At 41.7% G+C, this 27,861-nt stretch overlaps 1 protein-coding gene across 2 annotated transcripts in view; it reads right to left on the bottom strand.

Annotated features, from left to right (window-relative positions):
- RAB31 (RAB31, member RAS oncogene family) overlaps nucleotides 1-27,861 on the bottom strand; it is a 91,416-nt gene that overhangs the window by 34,165 nt on the left and 29,390 nt on the right. For both annotated transcript variants that reach the window (XM_067547818.1, XM_067547825.1), the window contains exons 2-3: nucleotides 14,996-15,075; nucleotides 9,992-10,073 (exon numbers count right to left, since the gene is read on the bottom strand). In XM_067547818.1, coding sequence (XP_067403919.1) covers nucleotides 9,992-10,073; nucleotides 14,996-15,075 — 162 coding nt within the window. The remainder of the gene's footprint in view (nucleotides 1-9,991; nucleotides 10,074-14,995; nucleotides 15,076-27,861) is intronic.

Below are 27,861 nucleotides of genomic sequence, written 5' to 3'. Positions count from 1 at the left end.
AAAAACTGGGCATGTTTAGCCTTGAGAAAAGACAATTGAGGTGGGGGACCTGATTACAGTCTTCAAATACATTAAGGGCTGTTACACAGAGGATGGTGGTCAATTATTCTCCATTTCCACTGAAGGTAGGACAAAAAATAATGGGCTTAATCTGCAGTAATGGAGATTTAGATTAGATATTAGGAAAAACTTTCTAACTATAAGGGTCGTTAAGCTGTGGAACTGGCTTCCAAGGGAAGTTGAGGAATCCCCATCATTGGAGGTCTTTAAGAACAGGTTGGACCTGTCAGGGATGGTCTAGGTTTGCTTGGTCCTGATTCAATGAAGAGGGCTGGACTGGATGACTTCTCAAGGTTTCTTCTAGCTCTACACTTGAATGTTTTTTTAAAAAGATATAGGATAATACAATTTGATTTTAAGATTTCCACTGATGGAGAATCCACCCCAACCATTGGTAAGTTTTTCCAATAGTAAATTACTCTCACTCTTAAAATTTTGTACCTTATTTCTAGTCTGAAATTATCTAAAGTCAGCTTCTAGCTATGGGTTCTTGTTAGACCTTTGTATGTTAGAACGAAGAGCCTTTTATCATCACATTACTGTTCCCCATGTAGGTACTTACTTACAGACTGTGATCAAGACACCCCTTATTCTTCTCTTTGTTAAACTAAACAGATTGAGATCCTTGAGGCTTTCATTATAAAATATGTTTTCAAGTCCTTTAATCATTCTCATGGCTCTTCTGTGAGCCCTCTCTCATTTATCAACATCCTTGAATTGTGACACCAGACATGGACACCGTATTCCATTAGTGGTTGCATGAATGCCAAATACAGAGATAGCCAAATACAGAGATAATTCTGTCTATAGAGTTGGTGTATCCAGCCTGGAAGGATCATATCAGTGCCAGGCGAATCCTTCTGTACCACACAGCTGAAGTAGAAACTCCTATGCCATGTCCTGCTGAAGGGAACAAGGCCAGAGCAAAAAAGAGGCGTGGCTGAATGCGCCGTATGCTGCACTAATCCTGGGCTGCCATTTTGGACCTTTACAGCCATTAGCATCTTGTGTAGCATAGATTGGCACTCAGGTTTCTCTTACTTATGGCAGCATACCAGCCATGCACCAAGCAGCAGCACAAGGATCAGAGGAATGCCCAGCTGAGTTTATATTACCTTCACTCACACACCCCAACCAGCACTTGGTACTCAGGCTACACAAACACTATAAGGTTCCAGATCCGAGTAGGAGCTGCATGAGCTGATCAGACTCTGCAGCTGCGACGCCCAGCTACCTCTGTGCTACACAGAATTTAGTCCGCAGTGTGCAAGTGCATTCACAGCATAGTTAAGGAACAAATGTTACACAGCTAGACTTAAGCAACAGATATGGATATTGCAATCCAAAACCTGGTCCCAGTGAAGTCAATGGATGTTCTGCCACTGTCTTCAATGAAACCAGGATTGGCCTTCAAAGAATTAAGGATTATTTAAGAGCTTTTTAATTAAAAGCTGTTTTCCTTCCACTCTGAGCATATCACATTATGGAGGGATACAGCTCACCATGAACTGATTCAGAAAATGTTTTTATTTTTCCTTTATAAGAAGATATTATGGTGTTCATACCAACACCAAAGCCCACCAATAAGCATGACAGAATACTTGGGGGCAGGGGGAAGAAAATCAAGATAGCACAATGTAAATCATACCCAAACAATAAAGAAAGTATCCTGCCTACATTTAATCTAAACATATCTATTCAGATAGCAAAAAACGGAGCTCAAGTAAATACAGAACGAAAAACCTGCCAAGCAGCCTGTTTGCTACAAGCCTAAATAAATCCAAACTATCTCCAATGGTATGTCTTCCTCACATGTCCTGATACCAAAAAAGGAGCATAGACGGAAGCATTACAGCAAGTGAAGAAGTCAAATTAATGTTTCCTATTCCTGCCCCCTGTCCCCATCCTTCCTTTTGTGCAGAGTGTTGAAACTCCACTTCCTCATACTAAATATGAACAGGTTGAGTCCTCACCCCCTTCTAGAAGAGAGCACACTCTCTCTCAGGGTTAGTATTCAAACTCGCCTCTCTTCCAAGGGTGAGTCTTATTGGCATCTGAAATAAGCCCATTGAAGCTCAGCCTGAATTTACTCCCCTGTGCTAAGGTTGTTGCTAGAGTTTTCCTCCAGGACCTCTCAGCCCAAAGTGCAACTTGCATCTCCCATACATCCATGGTGTGGTTGACAAGTTGCACCTGCCACAAAAAGTCAGCAGGAGTCAGTCAGCATTTCCATGCAACTTCCAACAACTGCTAACTGGAAGGGTCAACAGAAAACCCTGCTACCCCACTATAAAACTGCATTATTACACTTCAGGCAGTGGATGATCACTCCTTTGATCTATGTTGCATCTAAGACCAAAGAGAGGAGCTTAAATCAAAGTAAATGGAGCTAAATTCAGCATGTTACATCTAAGTTACATCAAAGACTGAATTCAGCCAACATACTCCCCAAGAGCACTGTGTGGTGCCTTTTCAAGCACTTGCAAATGGTTGTAGAGTATCTCAGGCCTAGATTTTCCTTCTCATTCTTGTAAAGTTATTCTCTGAATGCTTTTGTCTTACCCAAGGGGGCTAGGCCAGACTTCTCAGCTATACTTCAGACATTGCCCAGGTCTGTGTAATAGTGCAGTGTCTTGTCTTTTGTGATGCTATGGCCTACAGCAGAAATACTGCACAACTTTAAAATCTTGGGTGTTGGACAGAAGCTAAACTATGGAAGAGAAATAGAAACAACAAGTAGATTATCCGTGTGTTTGAAATATAAGCTTCTCACACAGATATAGTGGAGGGGATGGAGGGATAGGAAATTCCTAACATTTTCAGCTGGCATAGAGTGAACGGAAAATGTTATGCATGCATGCCATTCACAGATAAGATTTAGTATTTTATAAACCTTGAGTAGTTTTTCCTTCAGATAATACAGGGCTGTAGTTTTAGTACTAAGGAAATGTAAAAAAACTAATTGTATATATCAGTATTTTACAAAGATTTGCAAATCAGTAGATGTCACTCCCACAAGTATGTATAGATTATTCAGCTTCCTCTGGACTTGAAGTTCAACAGGACAGAAAAAAATTATTTAAAAAAATCTTTATGGGGGATTGCAAGTCTATTAAACCAGTCCGACGTTTTCTTTTCTCTTAATAATTTGACAAAGTAGACTGAAAAACCTCTTATTCACTCATATACATTGTCTCCAAAACATAACAGTTTTTGCAGTAAAAGAAAAAAATAGAGCAGCATTTTAGGAGAGCCCCTAGAGGATATAAAATAAGCAGAAACCAACACTTAGAAATATTATAGAAAAAACGAGTGTTCGGCTCTTATATAGGTCAGTCATTAAGTGAAACATCTAATGACATTACCTCTTGAGTCTCAATTATTGTTCTTTGCTAATCTGCATGTGAGTTTTTTTTTAAGTTTAATGAAAATATATACACACACACTTCAAGGTAATTACCTTGCTTTAGTCTGAGTCTATATAAATGGTGGTAAATATAATGTCTTTATTTGCTTATTTATTTTGATGACATTCCTTCCGCTCTCCCTCCCCCAACAAAATAAATAAAATAAAATTGTGATAGAATTCTTCTGTTGCCCTACTTTAGCCGCAGATGTTAGAAGCCTGAATAAATCTGTTTACTTGTTAACAAGCCACACCTGCCATAACAACATCCAAGGTGTCACTTACTCCTGGGGGGATTCTGCGCCACTGCACAATGCAGAATTGATGTTCTGTGCAGAATTTCCTTTTCCCCTGCAGAATTGGGACTGCAGAGCTTCTGTCTGCCCCTAGGGGCCGCTGGACCCAGTTCCCCAGCTCACAAAAAAGAAGACACTGCCCAGGGGGAGGGGTACTTAGCTGGAGGGTTCCCAGCAGCTGCATTTCCTGACACACCCTGAAAGAAGGAGGCAGCATGCAGGAAACTCCATACAAGCCTGGGACCCAGCATCAGGCTGTTTCTCCCTCTGTGGGGAGAGAGGGTACAAGTGTCTGGACTGGGGGGCACCCCACAGCTGGACTCTGGGGAGAAGAGAGTGTAGGTGTCTGGGCTCGGGGCACCCCATAGCTGGGCTCCAGTGGGGAGGGGGTGCAGGTGTCTGGGTTGGGGGGTGCCCTGCGCTGGGTCCTTGGGGGAGGAGGTGTGGGTATCTGGCCTGCTGCTGGGCTCTGGGGGAAGGAGACAGCAAAACAGGATCTTGGTTGTCGTAGGTGTTTCTTTAACTCTCTACTTCTACTTTTTTGTTGTCTGTATCGTTGCAGACATAGGTGCTGACAGGTATTTTGAAATACATTACCAAAATAATTGAAACTGGCGTGATTATACTGTGTAATTTTGACAAATAAAATATGCAGAATGTTAAAATATTGTTTGAAGAATTTTTATATTTTGGCACAGATTTCTCTCAGGAATAAAGGTATACAGAAGGTGGGAGCTGCTTTCTAGAGAAAGGACAGAGGAGGTCCTGGTCAGAAGCCCTAGGGGCAGCCTAGCTCAGCTTATGTTTTCACTGAAGAGTTAGCCTGAGTTATTTACACTTAAGTTAGCCCATCTTGAGTGAAAGCGGCCATGAAATAGCACTCCAACTAAACAAATTGGTTTAATAGCACAGAGTGATTGCGTTAGCAGCTGCCAAATGCTCACCTGAGTTTTAGCTGATAGCCCCTGACTGACCAGACAACTTGAGTTAAAGGGACCGCAGTGCTCAAGTTAAGGGATTTTGCAACTTTTGTGTTTGAGTTACCACTAAAGCTAAAATCCAAAAACAGGACAAGTCTGAACACCAACTCAAGGTCTGTGTATTCTGAGGATAAGTTATTCACCAGGGCCCAGATCCTCAAAGGTATTCAGACACTGATTTCAATGGGAGTTAGGTTTATACTTCCAAGGCTCAAGAACTCTGTTGCTGTACAGCAGCTCAAGAGACAATATCTGACACCCTGTTCAGAAAAAACCCATAAGTGTCTCAGCAGGTGGGGAAGAAGTCAAATGAATTAGTGAAAGTCTCTAGTTGTGTTATGTATAGGGCTGCACTAGTAGGAAGGTAAGTAAGTGAAAGCAAGGTTCTAGCTTCTGATTCTCAAGCATGCAAAAGTTAGGAGAACTGGAAAGGTACAGTTTCTCTCTGGCAACTCCTACTGGGTGTCTATGAGCAGGCACTGAAATCAGAGAACAGAATTTTGCTGAGTGAAGGGAGCATCCAACGGTTGGAAGCTGAAGAGAGACAAATTCATAGTTGAAATAAGGTGTATATTTTTAATGGGAGGGTAATTAACCCTTGGAACAATTTACCAAGGGTCTTGGTAGATTCTCCATCACGGGCAATTTTTAAATCAAGATTGGATGTTTTTCTAAAAAGATATGCTGTAGAAATTCTTTTGGGGAAGTTCTTTAGCCTGTGTTATATAATCACAATGGTTTGGCTTTGGAATCTATGTACACAGCGTGAATGGCAAATAGGGGATAGACTGGAAAAAGATGTCCCTCAGAGTGAAGAGATGAGTAAAAGCTACAGACATTTGAAGTGGTCTTTTTAGCCACTTATGAAATTATGGCATATGGAATGATGAAAACCCCCAGAGCATAAGTTCCAGCTGGGCTCAAACACCTGGATGCCCTTTCACTAAAAAACAGTAGTTCCTGCCTTGGAAACTCAGCCCTCTGGCTGCCTAAACATTTGCAACACTATTCGTCAGGCTGGCAAAATGGAAAATTGGCAGCAGCCCAAGGCATACAGACAAAAGCATTGTAATTAGAAGCTACTTACAGCATCATGGACTCAAATACACACTAATAAAAACATCAGTAGCTAACTTGTGAGGAGGCTGTTTATAGAGGGAGCAATCTTTGCTCACAATAACATAACTCATGAATTTTAGCCATGCAGTTCAGGGCAGCACTTTAAGTTTCATGAAAATCAAGAAGGAAAAGGCAAGATGGAGGAAAAGTGACACTCTGGAAAGTGGAATAAGTGGGTTAATTTGACAACACATGAACACAAAGAATCTGGAACATTAAAGATTGATACTTAAGCAAAGGGATGTTTTTAAATGTGATAAGGTTTCAAATCTTCCTCACTAGGAAAGGAAGGATGGCTCAACAGCTCTCCTTCTTTTCCCATAAAGAACAACCTACACTCTCCTCAATAAATGGTACTGGAAAGTCATGCAGCGCTGCCTGGAGTCTCCCTGGAGGCTCAGATCATCCAGTGTACAACAAACTGAGCATTCACTTCCACCCTGATCAAGGCAGGAAGTCTGCTTCTGAACCCCATTTTCTAACATATCATCACACTGCAAAAATCAGCTGTAGACTTTTATTAGAAAATTGTGTCTTTTAAAAAAATGCCGATTTAGGAATTGTAATTGAAGTATTTTCCCCGAAGCATTTTCCATCTACGGTTTCTTATGCAGGCTCCTTTTATTTTTTTAAATCCGCTTAATTAGCTGCAGATCTATGTTGTCAGTACTCAGTCCAGGCTCCATGGCAGGTTGTTATAGGTCAGGCATGGAAATTTCTTGGGTTTTTTTTTTTCCCCATCTTTTTTCTGAAGCTGCTTTGTTTGGAGTACACCCTTCTCTCTCCCTCCCCCTAGCTGAGGGAGGAAGAAGAAATGCAGAGATAAACCTTCTCTCCTCTTAGGCAGCTGCTTTGATTGGTCAGTGGTTCTGAAAAGGGAAACTACAGAAGCTTTTCATACTTTGTGCTTGAATGCTGCAGAAATGGAATGTGAACCAGTCACTGGGCCCTACTGTAAATGAGGATTTAATAGTAACTCAGGCTCCCACAGCCACTTCTGGGAGGGGCTACAGAAATAACTGCTTCAGGAACAGGAAGAGAGATGTCTGGGAACAGGCTTCAAGTACAGCTTGCTGCAAATTTTCCAATAGAAAATGCCCTTTTATCAAATTCAAAACTTTCCACAAGAATGCGTTCATTCTGATGAAATTTTTGTTTTGAAAAAACATTGAGATGAAGCATTTTGATAAGCTTGGACTTTATTGGAGCATTTCAATTTTTCATTCTGAAATGAATTTTTGTTTTGAAAAATATTTTATGTTGTAATTTATATTCTAAAATATAAAATTTAAACCCTAGTGAAATATTTCAACTCGAAAGGAAACACTTCAATTGACGCAAAATGACATTTTTCAAAACATTCGCTTTGTGGGAAATTTTGAAATTTGGCATTTGATTCAGAACAAAAACAAAACTGTGAAATTGCAGAATTTCCTATTAAAAGGGGTCTGGTTCCCTCATAGCTGTGGGTCTGAGTTAAAACACCTTGTGGTTCAGGGAAATAGCTTTTGTTACATGTTGACGTTTTTCAGTAATCCATTTCTTTTACCAAGCTCCGGCTGGCTGGCCTGTGGGGTGACTGTGCTGAACTGCATCTCCCGCTTACAGGCCAGTTTTTCATACACACTGCGGCCAAAGTTTCCTAAGCTTGAGCAGGTACAAATAGCCATTTGGATGTTCATCCAGTGCCTCAGGTGAGTGCTGGGTACCCAATAAACGTTCAAACTGGTTTTCACCCAAGTTGCCTGAGTTTCCAGTGCGCAGTGGGATTTTCTAAAGCATCCATACAAATTTCCTGGCTTCTCAAGGCTGACTGGAAATTACTACCAGGTGCAAGACCGGGGGCACCTAGTGGTGAACAGTCTAAATGCAGGCTATTTTTAGACAGCCTGATGGAAGCAAAATGCCAGAGAATGAGGAAGCAAGAGGAAGCCCAAATACTGATTCAAATGTCACTGGAGGACCAAAGGCAGAGAAGGGTCAGCAAGAAAGAATTTGGGGGTACAGAAGGACAGTAGCAGGGAGCTACCCTTGAAGATGGTATGCAAGACCAGGCTGCTATTTTTGCTCCTTTAAAACATCCTACATTTTCTGCAAACTCTAAAGAAGCAAATTAATGTATGTTGCATTCATACTTTAATTTTAGGCTTTTCAGTGGCCAGGTCCAGTGCTCAGACAACTCAGGCACCACAAAATACCAGCTCTGATTAGCCCAACAGACTGGACCCCCTGGTGGAGCGCCTACATGACTACTTGAGTCTGCCAAGCTTTGAAAATGTTTTGACTTGAAGCTCTCTGTACCAGTTTCTCCATCTGTTAAATGAGGTACTATTTATGCCTCATTGTAAGACACATTGAGGTGGATGGATGAGGAGCGCCAAGTATGGTTATTATTAGCTCCTGTCAGAACTATTGTCTTAAGGTCTTAACTGTCACTTTAGCTGAACCTCCCAGAAGGGCTTTGTTCTGCAAACATACCCAAGAGGCAAGTCCCAATCCCAGAGCTCCAAAAGTACAGATAGGACTATATCGGGGAGGAGAGACGATGAAGAGCGGCCCGAGGCTGTGAAGGAACTTGGGGAAGGCTGTGGGGTGAGATGTAATAGCTCAAATAATAGGATGATATCCGGGGCTATGTATAAATGTTACGTTTGTGGGTAACTTGGGAAAATGGAAGCTCAATGTCCTAACATTGAGGAGACCCATGCAGTGCAATCTGGGTAATAATGACAGTCTGCGGCTTAATCAACTTTGTAAAGTCGCTATGATGCCACGTAGTATGTGGCCAGTTAGAATGAATGGTATAGAGACCATCACTTTAGTAGAATCAGGAAGTGCAGTTGCACTGGTCTATGGGAAACTGGTGGGGCAGAACCAGCTGTCTCAAGCCAAATGCACAGAAATAACCTGCATACATGTGACAGTCAGTACGGAATGGCCAGAAAGTAACTAATAGAGGCTCAGGGGAAGCACAACCAGGGTGACAGCGGGCATAATCCCTAAACTTCTGTACCCCATGCTCATGGAATGAGACTTCCCAGGGTTTGGAAATCTACTTCTGGTGGAAGGATTGGGGGAAAGCACTAATGCCATAGTCGATATTGTGACCCCCAGTAAATTGCCCTCCTCATTTTGTCTGAATTAGCCGTGGACTTGTTTTCAACAACTAGTAAACCCTGGAAGACTCAACGAGCAAGAAGGGCAGAAAAAAGAACGGGGGCCAGAATTTTGGCCCAGAATCTAAAGGTAGTCATGGGTAAGCTGTCTCACCCAGTAGACAGAGAGGCAACTCAAGATAGTTGCTGATCCTTTGATTGAACCAAGTTCAATGAAGATGAATCCTGAGAATGAAACATCATTCTCCTTGAATTTGGACATATCAGACTCTTCTATAAGAATTTAGGGCAAGGACAGGCCAATGATCCTCTATACAAAATATTAGAAAAGTAGAAGTCGAGATAAATGGGGTCCCAGTGGAGGCGGAAACCAAAGTTCCAGGGCCTGACTTTGTTAAAAAAAAAAAAAAGGGACTATTATATAGAATAGCCCAACTGCAAGAGCAAGCACTGGAGCAGCTTCTACCCATATTGGGTGACCAGACATCCCAATAAAAGTGGGACTGTCCCGATATTTAATCCTTTGTCCCACATCCCGATCGATGTACCATTGGGATGCCATTTATCCCGATATTCAGGACCCAGGTAAAAATTCAGTTCCTACCTGCTGCAGGGAGATCTGGAGCTCCCAGCTGCCATAGACGGCCACACAGCTTTGAGCCTCCGCGGCAGCCCAGGAGCTCGGGGTCGCCCGCAGCCTGCACATGCCCTGCCCCAACCTGTCCTGATATTTTACTCTTGCAATCTGGTCACTCTAGTTCCCCTGGGCTTTGTAGAAGAGGGTAGGATGTTTAAACTTGAGGCAGTGGTCTCTGCTTTTAGGTAAGTCACTTAACCTGACTGCCTCTGTTTTCCTGTCTGTAAAATGGGAATAGTAATACTTAGTTACTGAGACCTACTTCACAAGGTGCTGTGAGAATTCATTAAATGTGTTTGTTAAAGACCTGTGAAGATGAAAAGTGGGATATAAGTATCAAATATTAGTGTAATAAAATATATCACAGTGATACTCACCCTCTCTTGACCAGCTGTATCCCAGATCAGAAATTTATGAAGCTCATTCCCACAAGGCACAGTTTTAGTCATGAAGGATGCACTGAAAGTGAGAAGTACCAACTGTTTGTTATTCAGATCTAAACCCACTGTGAGGTTAACAAATGAAATTCATAAGACCAATATTCCAAATATATCAACTCTAGACTTTGGGCAGGTTTCCAGGATTAGGCCACTTGGGGGGAAAAATATGATTTTCTGGTAGAGCACCCATTCAGCAGTATCCCCTGGATTTATTTATTTTTATGTAAATTAGGATTTCTCCGTTCTTCTGGTAAGGTTTAGAGGGATCCTTCTGGTTAGGCTTAAGAGCACCAGCACCAAACGTGCCTGGGGCCCATACCTCCTTTCCTCTCTGTGCACATGCCTGTCCACTGGCCAGCTGGCACTTCAGGTTCTTTTTGTTGTTGTTGATCCTGATGAACATCCTCTTGCAAGGAGTGGGATGAGTGTACATGTTATCATCCCACCAACCAGTGAATGAGGGATTTCATCATGCTAATGTAGGAGACAGGAAAAGTAAGTGACTAGCAACAAATCAGCAGAACAGACTATATACGAAGTGCTGCCGAAAGTACAAAGTAAACAAACCAAAAAGTTTCCTCTTCCCCCCAAGTCTTGGGCACAGTAATCTTAGCTGTTACTTGTAACAATAATAGGTAGCATTTTTTCAGACGGAAATGTGATTTCTCAAAATTGTATCTCTTTAAGAAAGAATGTTTAGACACCAAGGCCTTGTCCACGCTACAGAGTTTTGTTGACACAAGTTATGTTGCTGTGCAGCCACTGCTGTAATTAAACCACTGTTGCATGTCCTCACTCTGCTCCTTGTGTCAGTGGAGTGCATTCACACCACCAGCTCTTACATTGACACAGGGAGCAGTGCACTGTGGGTTGCTATCCCACTGTGCAACTGCAGGCAGGGTGCTTTGGGAAGGGTTTGCCTCATGGGGCACATTTTGAAGGCTTCTGAATCCCATCGTTCCAGGGGCATCCTACTAGATTGACGGCCGCTTTTCAGCAGCCCTGTCACCCACACTGACAATGATGAACACAAACACAAGAAGCCTACAGAAGTGTAGGGGAGGAGGAGGGAAGAGGAGAATGTATGACGGGGAGAGAGAGAGAGAGTGTGTGTGTGTGTTGGGGGACAGTGAGTGTGTCCACATACTGTCTCTAAGTCAGACAGCAGCTGGAAGCAACCAATCCTGAGGCAGAAGCTGGTGCACAGACAGCTGGTGTCCCCTTGTCCTCCCCACCCCACCCCAGCTCAGCGGAGACCTGCACACCAGTGGGGGGAGGAGGACACTCTGACATCACCACCGCCTCCCTCCCTTGCTCTGCACAGCACACCGGGAGTCTCTCCTCCCATCTCCCGCAGCAGCAGCCCGCATTGCCTGCATGCCTGCCATAGGAGAGCAGGACTGATTCTCTCTGAGCTCTCCCACAGCCTCGTCTCCCCACAGACCCAGGAGAATGGATCCACCCTCTCCCCGGTAGTCCAGGTAGAACGGCATTCGCTGCTGGGAGCCTGCGTGCTCAGCTGGGCAGTAGCTGTAGCTGTGTGAGGTCTCCACACTGAGCACTTTCAAAACTTCCTGGGGCTTTGAAAGGGGAGGGGCGCATGCCTGTACAGCTGGAATGCTGCAGCAGGGCAGTGTAGCGGAGTTCAAAACAATGAACAGAGCGGTCAGGGTGGGCATTGTGGGATAGCTCCTGGAGGCCATTTACAGCACACAGCGTCTACACTGACGCTTTGTTGCTCTAACCTTCCTACAAAAAGCTCTATGCCTCTTGTCGAGGTGGTTTTGTTGTGTTGCCAAAGCAGAGGAGTTTTGTTGGCAGGGACATCATTGTAATGTGCACACCACCACTGTTTTGTCACCAAAAGCTAACTTTTGTCAACAAAACTCTGTAGTGTTGACCAGCCTTTATAGGTTTGCTCTGTACTATACTGTGTACTGAAGGTGACCTGAAGGAGATTGCCCAGGTGCTGGTAGAATTTTCTTTCTTTCTAGACACTGCTGAACCGTTTCTGCAAGGAAAACTTTTATCCCTGAGGCATAAAGATATATCTGATGGCATGTGTTTTCAAAACATTTTCTGGGAAAGATACATCAGAGGTTCCCTGGATAGCCATCTGTAAATTGCTTAATTCCAACAGTGATGCATTGCATCTAAAAAGATTAAGTAACACAGGAAGTGCAGTATTTTCTTTGGTTATTTTGAGGGTGTATGTTTCCAACTATCATTCTTTTGCTCTCCATATTATGCAACACTTCACAACTTTGAAAACAGGAAGTTCAGAACACCAGCAGCCTCAGTAAATTACTGGAATTGTGGATTTAGAACATCAATTCATCTGGCAAAAACCTTACCTACATAGTTGTCCTACTTAGAAAACATGGTAACAAAACATATTAACAATATTTAACCCAGTACACTAAGGTGCCAAAGTGTTTCTTTTCACATATAAAATCTTTTCCCCCTAAACATGACAATTACAAAAAATTATATTTTCTTCTCATATGGGTTGAAGACACTGACTTAGCAATGTCTTTACTTTGATAAAGGATTGATAATGGTTTAGAACAGGGGTGGGGAATGTCTGGAAATCATTTGGTCTGGCCCTGGCGGCGGGGGGGAATTCAGCAGCAGTGGGGTTCCGTGGGGGGGGCAGTGGCCGCTGCCGAAACCCTGTCGCCATTTGCCCCTTTTCGGCGGCGGGGGGACTTCAGCGGCGGGCACTGCCCCCCCGGAACCCCACTGCCGCTGCTGAATTCTCCCCCGCCGCCAGGGCCACCATCAGGCCCTTGACAGAAAAAAGGTTCCCCACCCCTGGTTTAGAACTAAAGGACCACTCAGGTTCCCATTATTTTCATCACCATGAGCAAATGTCTTCCTAATTGATACCGCAAATGGTGACATTCTTCCGTGCCCCCTTCTCTCTGCCCAGCTTCCTCCATTTCTTAAATTCAGTTGTCCAAAACTGCATTGGAATCTGGACATAAAATTTCCAGCTGGGACTCCATTGTGCATCCAAAGGCAAAGGTCAATGTGTTACAGCTGAAAGCTTTTAGCCACCTTAACATCACACCCAAAAAAAACTCACTCTTCATAATGAATTTAAAGTAGATATGAAATAAATAAAATTGAAAAACAAGAGCAACCATTCACACCCAAATAATTTTCATGGACAATATGTATTAGTTTCCTCTGGCTTGGGAAGTCAAGCGTCTTCAAAGTTTTCCAGCTGATGCAGGGCTGAGGATTGGCCATAAGTGTTGGAAAGAAGAGATCTCTGAGTTAAACTCAAATGACTAACAGGAGCTAACTTGTGATGCTTTGGGTTTAGAAGCTCTGCAGTTTCTGTGAAGAATAGATGCAGATGAATTACAGTTTGTCTGATTAGGCTGCATTATCCTGTCTTATTAAAACCTGAGATAATGTGATGCATTATAAACCTAGATGAAAGCTTTGCTGCATGTGGAAGTAGGTACTTTTAATACTTATGCCTAGTTTGATAGTAACTACATCTTAGAACTGTAAGGAATCCTTCACTAGTAAAATTTTTAATACCATTACAGTAGACCCTGAGAGTTACAAACATCTCGGGAATAGAGGCTCTGAAATCTTTGTAACTCTGAACAAAACATTATGGTTGTTCTTTCAAAGTTTGCAACTGAACATTGACTTCATACAGTTTTGAAACTTTACTATGCAGAAGAATAATACTGTTCTCTCCTCCCCCCCCCTTTTTTGGTGTGTTTTACGTTTAACACCGTACTGTACTGTATTTGCTGCCTTTTTTGTCTTTGCTGCCGTCTGATTGCGTACTTCCAAATGAGGTGTTTAGTTGACCAGTCAGTTCGTAACTCTGATATTCATAACTCAGGTTCTACTGTACTTTGTTTTATGTGCGTTGGTGAACATAATTTAGATCATGGTTTCTTAAATTCGAAAGTTCAGATTCCGTCTTGGAGTCAAATAAGTGCAAATCCTACTGACTTCAATGGAAACTGAACACACTTATGTCAAGGCTGAATTTAGTCCTATATTTTGAGACCTACATCAACACTGTACAGTACAAGACACCATTTGAAACTGGAAGCTCTTGACAAGTAAAATGAAGCTCCCTCTACTGCACTGTGTAAGGTAACAGGCTGTTGGTTAGGGACAGGTACTACCATGAAGAACAGGATAACTAAAAAGGAGAGTGGTAACAGAGAAATTAATTTAATCAGAATGTATTGGGTGCATGGCCATCTAGGAGAAGAAACAAAGGCTCAGGTTTTGTTCATTTACATTGGTGCAAATCTAGAATAACTCCATATTAAGTTATAAGAGCAGAATTTGGCTTCAAGTTCCATCCTGCTTTCTGTGAGAACGGAACAATCTGGTCCTGACTTACTCCTAGTTTCCTAGTCACTCTAGCACATTGAAAGAGGAAATTTAGTGGCATAGGTATTATCATCACCCACAGAACAGACTCAAACCTAACATTATTTATATTATGCCATAGTTGTAGTCAGAGCTTAATAGAGGTTAAAATATGCCAAATAAACACACTTGACCTTGAAGAGCTTCCAGTCTAAAGTCCTGAGTCTACAATACAAAACACAGAGGAGCAATGTGTGTTCGTGACAGCTTCACAAAACATGATTGTTCAGGAGTTGTTGAGGGGGAAGAAAGAAGCTTGCTGAATATTAATTGAGAGGCCATTCTAAATGTAAGGAATAATATGAGCAGAGAGTGAGCCCAGGAGACCAAAATAAAATAAAATAAAAGAGAAGTTTAAGTGGTGTGTGTAGAACAGAGCAGGGCATCAGAAGAAGAGAGAGGAAAATGTAGGGGAGGTATGTAGAGTCTTAAAAATGGGGAAGAGAAGACATTTGAGATAGAAGTAATAAGATTACTTTGGCAGCAGTGAAACATTTAAAGGAAAAGAATATACAGGGTACTTACCCAATAGTAGGGCTAATATTGTGATCAAAATGATCCTGGACAAATCGACAAACTATACTTGATTTCCCAACCCCAGTATCCTGGAAATGAAAGAAAGAACCACAATAAATTCACAAGGTCCAGAAATCTGAACTCTAGTAGAAAAATTCACTGATCATGTGGTAAAATGAATTATGATTTATTTTTTAAATAATAAATAAAAGAACAAACTTAACCTATTCTACAGGCAAGTGGAGCTGGTTAAGTGTTTAAAAAGAAAATAGTTCATGAACTATTTTTGTCATAACTGGAGTTATTCATTTAACTCTTCTGCATTTCTAAAATTCCACCTTTTTACAACTTGACCACTCTTTTGGGGGAGGTTACATTACCATTCATAAGTTGCCACTGATTATGAAAGTTTCAATTTAGCCATTTATTCATTCAAAATAAAAAAAATACTGCATGTTCAAATCCCTGGTTCCTTTGCTGAGCACAAACAACTTCCAGCAAATTAATTTTGTGCGTGTTTGTTATAAGGATTGACCCAAATAAGTATGCTTCCAAAATAAATAGCTAATATAAAGTCTTTTCATTATGAGATTAATGAAGTGCCTTTCTCAGCATTTATGGAATGTCTCAGGTACTTTTAAAAATGCATGATACCAAGGACTGAGTGACTTTAACCACCCAAGATGTGTAATAATCCCCTAGAAATGCACTTGTAGGATGCCTTATGGAGTCTATGAAACGGAATGTGTTAATAAAAACAGAAGGACAAGTGCCCCAGTAGTTACTGTCTGCACTGCTATGTGGGAGAGCCTGTTTCTTTACTGGTACCAGTCTCATTCTTCCCAGTCAGCAGGATAAATACTAGGAGTACTACATATGAAGCATATTCAGAACCTCAGGATAAATACAGAAGAAAAGAAGTTCCTTGCATTATACAGCAGCAACTCTTCCAGCCAAAAAGGCATTTTCAAGTACATCTTGTCCAAATTAAACCCATTAAAAGTATAGGGAGATGTAACTAAATAGGGGGATTCCTTGATCTCCAGAAGAAATGTGGAGGGCCTGTTCTAGAGGTTGAAAAGCATCAATCCAGACCCTTCCATTTACTGAATAAACACTAACAATGAGAACCACAACCCAATCCAACTCATTAAAACATCAGTGGAAAGACTCCCACTGATTTCACTGGAATTGAATCAGTCCCATAAGTTCCATTTGTGTCCAGATTTCTAAAATTATGTAATATATTTCATAATTGACAGATTTCCAGATTGAGGCAGGGCAACACTATTGGCACTATACAAATAATCACACAAAACTTGGCTTTCTTTTCCATAATCATTTTTGCTCACCTTTATCTTCTTTTTCCAAGATAGAAAAAAAACCAAACCCAAATATTTAGACTCCCTCTCCCTTGTTTAAATAACACTATAACAATGAAGGGTGAAACAATTGTACTTATTAGAAAAACATCATTTAAACTCTCATCTCTAATTCAAGGCTGTCCTTACTTAGTCTGCTTCCAAGTCATAACAACTCACTCAATACAGATGGTTGTTTATCTGCAATGTGCAATCGATACACAAAGTTCAAAAGAGAGCAACGGTATTTAAAACCAGCCTAGCAGATTCCAATCAATAGCCACAACAAACATTGCTGCTAATCCCAAAATTCACCTTCGTTATCACTTCCATCTGATGTTCCTACACAGTCACCAAACCCAGGACATCTTAAGTAGTTAGGGTGACCATATTTTCCCAAAGGGAAAACGGGACAATGCACGGGGCAGGGCCGAGCCCTCAGGCCGAGCTGCTCACCCAAGCCCTCCTTCCCGTGCGGGGCTGGCATTGCTGCTGGCCCCCTTGCACATTCCTCCACGCCCCCTGACAGGTCACACCCACTTTTTTGGCAAACTGGGCATTTGACATCAGTTGGCAAGAGCAAACAGGTCAGATGCTCAGTTTTGCCAAGAAACTCAGGACGGCTGGGACAGGGCTTTAAAAAAGGGACCTTCCCAGTCCAAATGGGATGTATGGTCACCCTGTAAGAAGTCCTCTGTGGCAACACTGAGTAATATAATTATTATTCCAGATTTCAACTGTGTTTTAGAAAATCAGAACAAGCTCAGAGGAATTGCATTTCCCTTTTGTGGCCAAATTGTTTCCTCTCCAGAGTTTAAAATTAGACATGATCTTGATGCCACCTCAGTCAGTGCCATACATATTTATTTCCAGCTCCTTCAACGGCCAGTGGCAAGTACAATTACAGCTCACAAAAGAGAGGGGTTTGGTCTTTGGCAGAGCTGTGGCATCTACAAGCTAAATTTGGCACTTACCTCATTTTTCTAGAGGATGCTAATTCTTTGACTGACTTTAAACTCTTAGATTTTCCCCACTTCTCATGCATTTACATTAACCAAGCTTTAGTGGTTTCTGTTTCTCTGACATCTTTCACAACAGTTGCAGCTAAACTTAGATATTTGCCAGCCACCCAGACTGCATTCAAGTAGCCTCGAGCTTAAAGGCACTCACTCTTAAGTCTGTACCCATGTGACTGCTTTGATTAGCCAGCAGAATACTTTTAGAGCAGCATTTGTGGGGGAGCAGAATACAACGCTGACCATCATTCCATAGCTAGTTTTAAAACTATCTGGACATTTTTTTAATTTATGTTCATGCACCTGTCAAATGGGGCACCCTCCTGCTCTGCCACAGCTGGAAAGCTGATTAGAATGTGTGACCATTCCATACAACACTCTGGAAACCTAGTAGAAATAGGTTATTGCAAATCAGAGTCAATCAAGTGTGTGTCCAGCTTTTACTAAACATAGAGTAGCCATCACCTTTCAGACAAACCTTGCAGAGGCCAAAGAAGGCAGGATTGTTTCAATGAAGTAGGTGGAACAAGTCCCAGCTTGTGGAAGCATCTGTTGCTTATTGCAAGTAACTCATGCATTCCATTAAAACAGTCTCAATACTAAAGCTGTAGAAAATACTTCTGCTACCATAAGCTTTAGGACTTTGACCTGCTGCATTGCTCTTCTGTGTATAAATCTTGTTCCCTCAGATCTGGTGATGTTCCTTGTCTGGCCACCGGGCAAAGACCCTAACCAGGATTTGTTTAAGCAAGTAACACCAAACACTTTATTCTTCACCAAGCTCTGCACTTCACACATTTTCATCTCTCTCATAATCTGGTTCTTTTGTTTTAGTTAAATTGTGCTGATATACATATTAAATACACACAATACACAAGCACACACAAGCTGGCAGGTCCTCAGGTGGCATAAGCTGCCATAGCTCTGTTGACTTGGATGGAGCTATGACAATTACCACCTGAGCATCTGCCCCCAGGAATCAAGCGGTACGCTAAGGAATGGACTCTACTTACACAAAAGTCCTCATGCTTGTAAAACAGGGGAGCTATGACGTGGGGGGAAAAAAGGCAACTTTTCTTTAAAATAATAAAAATATACAACTCCATGTGATAAGGGATCCAGTACATAAAGTCTGTTCGAATTAAAGGTATATTTGACATATGCCTGGGGTGAGGCAGAATTTAAACATCCTCATTTTAACAAGTTATGCTTAAGGAAAGATATTAGGTACATGACTCATGGGACTACTTACATATTTTGCATTCCATAATACTTTATAATCCCAATTTACCCCAGCATACACACTGTATAATATCAGTATAAACCAAGAGATACAGAGGTAAGCAAACAGGAGAAGGGAAAGGTTCAGTAGCATTAAGTGAACCTCTAAATGTTCAGTGGAAGAAGTACCTAAAATTCAGAATTTTATCCAAATCTGCCTCTGCTCTGCAGATCTGATCTAGAAATCTCATGAGACTAGTCAGTTCTTAGGGTAGTCTGCACTTAAAACTTACAGTGGCACAGCTGTATCGGTACAACTGTGCCGCTGTAAGAGCGCTTGTGTGTAGTCAAGTAGATCTCTCCCGCTGACATCATAAAACCACCTAAACGAGCAGCAGTAGCTATACATAGCGCTGTCCACACAAGCACTTATGCCGGCAAAACTTCGTTCGCTCAGGGGGGTGTATTTTTCCACACCCCTGCACGACAAAAGTTTTGCTGGCATAAGTGCTAGTGTAGACAAGGCCTTACTTTATACAAAATGTGGACAGTTCCTAGCTGCTACCTTCCCACGCTAAGCATACTTCAGCTTGACTCACAGAACCCAGATCTCTCAGAGTTGACGGCAGGCTCCCAGCTGCTGTGTAGACGTACCCTAAGGCTTCTGTAGATTCCAGGCTAGGGAGTAGCATGCCACTAAACAAATACACACACACACACACACACACACACACACACACACACACACACACACACACACACACACACACACACACACACACACACACACACACACACACACACACACACACACAGAGCACCACGCAATCTGGCTACTTTATGATCACATTACTGTAAAGGAGAATGATGGAAACATAGAGCCTCAAGCAGGATTACTGGATTTCAGCAGTTAGTTTACAAACTAACAGGAATTCACACATATACTTGTGACAGACTATAAACAATTTAAATGAAAATTACAGAAAGTAGGAGTCCAATATATTTTTTAAAATCATATTCCAAGGACAGTCAGCTGATTGGTGTAACCATCCACTGTTCCAAGTCTCCATATGTAGGCAGGGAAAGGTAAGGGAATAGAGGAAGTCTTAGGCCTGGTCTACAGTGGCTGCGGATTTTGGCGGCAGTCGATGGGAGATATGCAAGCTACGTACAGTAACTTGCGTATCTCCCATCGACTTCCTAACATCTACTTATTGCAGCACCTCCACTGCGCTGTACTGATGGGAAATGCCCTCCCGTCGACGCAGCGCTACGCTTCTTGCTGGGGTGGATTAACAGAGTCGACTTCCGTGTTCAGCTGAGTAAGTCTTCACTGCCGCTCAATCAAACCTGCAAAATTGATCCTGCACTGCCAGCGGTGCCACTGGCAATGTAGACATAGCCTTAGTTTTTCTTCAGTTTAAATGTGGGTGTGTTATTTTTAAACTAAAAAATAAATCTAGGCCTCAGTCCTGCAAACATTTTAGAATGTGAGTAGCCCGAGGAGTTCAACGGGACTACACAGAGTTACTCACTTACATAACTGTGTGCATGACTGGGGCCTAATTATTTAAACCTTTATATTGCAGTAGCACGAGAGACCTCAGCCAGGTCACACCCCTATTGTGCTGGGCACTTTACAAATATATGCTGAAGAGCCCAAAGAATTTAACTTAATTATTCTTCCACCTGAAATGGCACAAGCATCAAACTCACAAAGTAAAACTACACATGTTGTAACTGATCACTAAACAGTAGTCCTATAATTATGCAAGATGCTGTAGCAGTTGTTTTATTCTTGACTACACAGTATCTTTCCAAGCAATATGTGGGTTTTTATGCATATAAAAGCCTATAAAGATAAATTCTCTAAAAATCCATTTGTGGCTATGTGGTTTTGCAAACACAAATAAACAAGAATACTGCACAATATTTCACATAAGGAACCTGCATGATAAGAACACACACTCTGAAAAACACCAGCTTGCTCTGGAACCACAAGAGATCCTGTGACTAACTTCCCATTTTGGTTAAAAACATGATAGTTAAAAAGAGCATGTAAGAATCTTTATATATAGGTGTGCTGGAATCCACCCCCAAGAAATACATGGTGAAATCTTGGCCACACTGAAGTCAATGCTATTGACTTGAAGGGGGGCAGAATTTCATCCACAGTACCTATGTTGGTATCACTTTACAAATTAAAAATATCTTTCCAGTTTATGGGAGCTTTTTGTAAAAACAAAGATTTATAGGGACAAATTCTGCACTGGGGTCTCAATAAGTTTTCATGGATTAACTTGGGGCAGAATTTGGCCCTACATATTAAATCTAGCAAATTTCAGTTTGAAAAAGCTGAAGTACCAAACCCTGAAAAATCAGGATGTTAACACCTAGTAACAGTTCTGAAAAGCAGCTAGAGTACATGCTCAGCAGCTGTTTTTCAACATTAGTAATACTTTAAAATGAGAGCACTTCAAAGTTCTTCACAAAAACTGAGCCAAATTCAGAGCCTGACCCAACATGCATTAAAGTTAATACGATTCTCCCTATTCATTACATAGACTCATAGACTTTAAGGTCAGAAGGGACCAATATGATCATCTAATCTGACCTCCTGCACAACGCAAGCCACAGAACCTCACCCATCCACTCCTGTAATAGACCCTAACCTATGACTGAGTTACTGAAGTCCTCAAATAATGGTTTAAAGACTTCAAGGTACAGAGAATCCACCAGCAAATGACCCGTGCCCCATGCTGCAGAGGAAGGCAAAAAACTCCCAGAGCCTCTGCCAATCTGCCCTAGGGGAAAATTCCTTCTTGACCCCAAATATAGCAGTCAGCTAAACCCTGAGCATGTGGGCAAGACTCACCAGCCAGACACCCAAGAAAGAATTCTCTGTAATAACTCAGAACCCACCCCATCTAACATCCCATCACAGACCATTGGGCATATTTATAATAAGAGTTGGATCACACCCTAAAGGACAGTGTGCTGGTGTTCCCTGGACAAGGTGCCTTAGTAGATTAAATTCCACCTGGTGACACGGTTACAATGGCACAAGGGGCTTTTGTCCTCCCCTCCACCAGGAGGCTTGCAGCCAACCAGCTCAGCCCTAGAAACATATAACCCTGGCTGTCAGAAACTGGGATGGAGATGGTCATTCCTAGTGGTTGGAGCTGGAGCAGTCAGGCCTACTGGTGAATCAGGAGTCCAGGGCAGGAATGGAACAAGGCTGGAGGAGGACAGCAGCAATAACAGGGCTGGGAGCAGGCTAAGGCCTAGGGAGTCTGTTGCCATCATGAGGCAGGAGAGAATTACAAATCCTGAAGTAATCTTGAGCAGACTGAGCTGTTGTTCCACCTGTGGGGCTTATATACCTGGTCTGGGAGTCACATGACCAGTTCCTGTCTTGGGGATTGGCTGGAGCCTAGCACAGGAGTGACTCATCACTTTACACTGGCCAAGGAAAGAGTGTGGCTAATGTGTGCAGGTGATGAGTTGATTCAGTGCATGCCCTAGGCAGACTTTTAGTGTAGCTCCTATGGCACCCAAAGTATAAAGTAAAGTTGCCCACCCCAATCAAAACCTTGAAGTAGTACAGCCATTTGTCCTCCTACTTTGGGGGTACAAGGGACCAGGATGGCAGAGAGAGGGGCAAAGTATACCCATCCACACCAGAGGTGGTTGTAATAAATGTGGTCTGTTAATGAATCTTCATGACCAACCTTTGAGTCAAGTAAGCACTGTTACCATATTCAGACACAAAGAGATTGAGTGACTTGTCCAACCTCAGAGTGAGGGCACAATTCTGCTCCCACTGACGTCAATGGCAGCATTCTCATGGATTTCAATGGGAGAAGGATTGGGCCCAGAGCTCAGTGCAGAAGCTGGCTTTAGAGTTCACGAGTTCCTGGTTTTCAGTCCCATATTCATGCCACTAGGCAAATATCTTGGCTGTTTCAATACTGACTGACAAATAACAGAGACACTAGTCTATCCTGTAGACTGCTTGAGCCAAATTGTCCTCTATGTTACACCAGTTGAGCTCCATTCACCAATCTGACAGACAGGGAGTGTTGGCCCCCTCTTTGTAAGTGGTAAAACTTCATCCATGTATAGTAAGACTTTTCTCACATAAAACAAGTATTTAAAAGTCTGAAACTGTCAAAAGAAAAAAGCGTCTTTTTGCCACCCATAATTTCAAAACAAATTTATATGATTGTTAAATTTAAACAAAATCTGCCTTTGGACAGGCAACCTGTATGCCAACTTTACAGTATAGAAGGGCAGAATTTAACCTGTTGGGGGAAAAAAAAAAAATCGATGAGTTTTTTTCAAAAATGGAAATGCTGAGAGATCTTTCATTCTAGCTGCTCTACCAGATGCTGTTGTATAATACAGCTAGATCAGACTTGGCACTTGAGCTTTTGCACATCAAAATATCTGCTCTTTCCACTGTGGAATTTGGCTGTACTGTACTTTAGTCTGTGATTTATAGCTTCGATTGCAACCCCTAAGCCATTCCCATTAGCTCATGGAACCATTTTAATGGCCTCTGGCATATAAAAATTCACACTAGTTGTAACTATGTGTAGAGTGCAATCACACTGTAATATTGGTGGCTGATTAGCATCTTATTAGCTACAAGCAAGCAAATTGTCATGCTGCATCAGACAACATTAGTAGACTTTTCCAGAAACCCATCTTAAGCTGGTTTCCATATGGAACACAGCTTCGTATCCGATGTCTGGCACTTAGTATTCTTGAGTCACTCACTCTGCACCGACTGTTTGCAAAGATGCCCATCCATCAACAAGCAGCAGGTGAGGACAGTGTTAGGAACACTGCTACCTTTTCTCTCATGTAGCTGCTACACCTTCTAACTCCCACTCCTAAATGATAATAAAATAAAGCTTTTCCATTTGCTGCCTGCCCCAGGATTCTATGCCTGGCATTGGCGGTAACCTTTAATCATTACCCAGATGATCACATATGGGCAGAATTGCAATTTTTTCCACATTTTACTAATCCACTTGTGTTCCTGCAGCCACTTTGTAAGTAGGCAGCCTGAACAGCATTTGAACCTGACTTTGGATGTTTATCAATTGTGTAAAGATATACAAAGGAGTTATGCACTATAGAGTCCTCACCACAATTTTTGGGATAAGTTTTTTTAAACAAAGAACCATTCTATCCAGTAAACTTGTGCTAGCCTTAAACACAGCCTTTCTCTGTTCACAAACAATTTCATTCTACTGGCTGAAGGCTCTGCTGGAGGCATAATTTACCACCCTCCAGGAGACGTGGGTTCAGGAGAACCCAGGAGATTCAACAGGTGTGTTCTGGAATCATCACAGAAAAAAACCGCAGTCATTAGCCGTGGCACTTAATGAGAATTGGAAATAGTTTTTGCTGCATTCAAAATGCTTCCATCTGCAGTTGTGTCAAATCAGCAAATACCACTACAGACTAAACGGACAGGTGAAAATCCAGGACCAACCCTTAGACTGACCTGCTGGCTTTCACCTCTGACTCACGAAGGTTAAGGGAGTCTATGCCCTTAGACTGAATCTGCCATCATCAGGAGAATCTATGCTCAGGTGCCCTAAGACTTTGCTTCTACAGTCAAAAGAATAAATTGATTTCAGTGAGGGTTATTTTTATTTATTTTGTAAAAGTTATTTTTTCCATCTGGCCCAGTTTGGATACAAAGGACATCATCTAAGGGGTGTGTGATGATTTTCTCAGAGAAGGTTATTTAATTTTTGAAAAAATAATGAGTCCTGTACCACTTGCAGCCCACGAAAGCTTATGCCCGCAGAAATGTGTTAGTCTTTAAGGTGCTACAGGACTCTCATTGTTTTTGCTGTATACAGACTAACACGGCTACCCTTCTGGAACTCTAATTTTTGAGTGATTTGTGCGAAACAGACAAGAATCTACTCACTGAGCAGCACTTCCTGCCTCTCTGATTATCTGCACTCCAAAGTGGAGGATGATCTTTTCTCTACAGCCATCTCTTACATGCTTACATAGAACTGCAACCACTCAGCATGGTCTTCCCTCTTTATAAAAAACAAACAACCATCTTGATACTTTCACAGAATTTATTCCCAATAAGACTTGTTTGTTCTGAAGTTGACACTGTACTTTATTCATTAATTCTGGCACTGTGCAGAGCTTGTACATGCCTGGCATTGTATTCTTGCTATGTAGAGCCTCACATGAGATTATGCACAGTCTTATACCATCAATACTGTGCAAGAGCTGCTGCATAGTTCTCTGGGACATTCAGCTGCAAGCGAGGCAGTAGAAACAGTGCCTGCTTAATGGCCTGTTAAATGCACAGTTGTGTATTCTCCTGTGTAGGAGGCATTTGCCAAAAGCCATTTGATGCATCAAAAATGGTGAAAAATTTGGCACCTGCCTTCTCTCCCAGGATTTCATCTCTAGCTGGTATGTGATATGCCCTTCTAATGCTGGCATTCAATTCCTTGGGGTCGAAGTGCAAGCACAGAAAACCAGATCTGATACTGTGTCAATGACAGTGTTTTTATTCTGCAGGTTCCTCCACGTTTTCAATTACATCGCCTGATATGAAGCACTGCAATTCTTTCTGTAGACTGTCCATCAGCACCACACATACAGTCCTGGCTGCAGGTATGATGTGTTGTATGTCTTTGTTTAAAGTCATTTAGCACATTATATTACTTTCCCTATTCTACAACTGTCTGTATATTTCTTCAGTAAAGTTGTGATGGTCTGAGGCAAGTCTTCCATAGTAAAACCCTATATATATATCACTCCCAATTGCTGGCCTGATTCCAGGCCTAAAATAGGTGTTCTGTGCCCTGTAATAGTTACAGAGCCAAGTTTACTTATCTGTCATGTTGCCGAATAGATGACATCTTTTCCCTATAGAAATAGGAACTGCATTTCTTGCTTTCAGGGACATTTGTCTGCCTCATCAGTGGCAGTGTGTCCAGTTGTACCACAGGGACAAAGGATGGTTTTGTGATTAAGTCAGTGAATTGCAATGTGGGTGGTGTGGTTTCAATTTACGTCTCCCTTGTCTGTTACCTCCTATCTGTTAAATGAGGATTATAAATATCTACCTTTCAGGGATGTTGTGAGACTATAATTCATCAATAATAGTAAAGTAGTCAGCTTCTACAGTGGTGAGGACCATATATGTGCCTAAATAGATAGCTGAGCAGTCAATTTACTAGATTCAGCATTCAAGGCCATTTTGTAAGCCATTTCCATGTCACTGATGTTCATTTGAACTAGACTAGCCTTTGTCTGCTGGTGCCATTGTTGCATGGACTCAGTACACATTGGCTTCCTTCACTGTTTGCTTTTCTTTTATTTGCATTAGTTAGCAAAATGATCACACTTACAGTAAATTGGGCATTTTTGCCCAGGTGCTGGATAGTGTCTATATGCGTGTCCACATCTCCAGATCTCACACTGCCATCTGTTACAAAGTTTTGGCACCCTTCCTTGTGTGATTATTCAACATGTGGTTTCCTTTCACATACAACCTCACATCCCACTATGTGAGTAAACTCATGCATGTATAGTTGCTTGACTATCTTCTTTACTTAGAACCAGCAGGAGTAATTTGGTCTGTTCTGTCGTTTTGCAGGTTTGTGTGGCTTTTTCTAAATGTAACCATCTCTCAGTAAATGTTCACATCTTCCGATCACTATATCGTATTCCTAGTCAAGGAATCTCTTGAGGGACAAAAATTTCAATTATGACATTCTTTAATACTTGTGTGTCTTTTGCTCTACAGTATGGAAAAATAATCATTCCTTCTTCCTGGGAATATGGTAATGTTATTTATCATCATCTCATTATTATATATTAAAGTGATGCCCAGAGACTTCTAGCAGGATTCGGGACCCTATGGTACTAGGAACTATATAAGCAAATATGAAGACAGAGTCCCTGATACTAAGAACTTAAACACTAGGAAGACAAGCAACATGCAAAAGGTGGGAGCAAAGGGCTATAACCAAGGATCTATGCATTTTATATCCGTATATACATTTGCAATCTTTTCTGAAAATTATAAATATAAAAAATAAATACCAACTGTACCCATCTGCTTCTCAAGCCACTAAGCCTTAAACTGTTCTGTCATCCTATTACAGTCTGTAATGTCCCTGGGTGAGAGATGGAAGCTATTGAAAATGTCTGAGTCCGTGCAACAGCTAATATTAAAAATAAATTCACTTTCCTAGCAGCGTTCATTGCAGCATATGCAGAGGTAGACATATAAAGCAAAAATCTCTGTTCAAAATGCTTCCAAAATTACTTGACATTGTCCTAAAATCTTAACTGAGGCATCAGTTTCAAGATATCCATGCTCACTAGCTGCGTTACATGTATGGCAGACATCTGGAGTGCAGTGTGAGACCAAAAATAGCTAAGTGGACTAATTAGCTGTTGGAAGCAGTCACTCTTTTTTAAAAAACAGTTTGCATTCAAAGTATTCTCCTTACAGTATTTTCCGATCCATCCAGTCCTGTGGTGTTCTGATTAAAGCAGCAACAAATTTTTGTGTTCATCAATCAAATTTGTTTTAATTTTAAAATGCACACATGAAACACACAGAGAAACAAAAACCAACAGTTGAGTTGCAGACTCCAGCTCCCTGAAAAAGCTAGTCAGGAATTTTTTGATTGAACAAAAACAACGAGAGTTCTGTAGCACTTTAAAGACTAACAAATTTAATTTCTGCAGGCATAAGCTTTCGTGGGCTGTAACCCACTTCGTCAGACGTAAGGAATAGAAATCAGAGAGGAGGTATATATATATATAAACAACAACAACAATGGGGAAGTTAGGTATGAGAAAGTCCATTCAGTTAGAGTAGTTGAGGCCTATTCACAACCATTGATGGTTAGGAGGTAAGAATGTGTGAACAGTGACAACTACTTCTTGTAAAGGAAGAAAGGAGAACAGCAGGATACAGACCATGGACTTCAGAAAAGCAGACTTTGACATCCTCAGGGAACTGATGGGCAGGATCCCCTGGGAGGCTAATATGAGGGGAAAAGGAATCCAAGAAAGCTGGCTGTATTTTAAAGAAACCTTATTGAGGGCACAGGAACAAACCATCCTGATGTGCAGAAAGAATAGCAAATATGGTAGGCGCTCTGCTTGGCTTAACAAAGAAGTCTCTGGTGAGCTTAAACACAAAAAAGAAGCTTACAAGAAGTGGAAGCTTGGTCAGATGACTAGGGAGGATTATAAAAATACT

The sequence above is a fragment of the Emydura macquarii genome, unplaced genomic scaffold (assembly GCF_026122565.2).
Source record: "Emydura macquarii macquarii isolate MOO-44397 ecotype Brisbane River unplaced genomic scaffold, CSIRO-AGI_Emac_v2 contig_212, whole genome shotgun sequence".
Lineage (NCBI taxonomy): Eukaryota > Metazoa > Chordata > Testudines > Chelidae > Emydura > Emydura macquarii.
The sequence above is the reverse complement of the archived record's forward strand: the minus strand, read 5'-3'. Positions and strand labels throughout refer to the sequence as shown.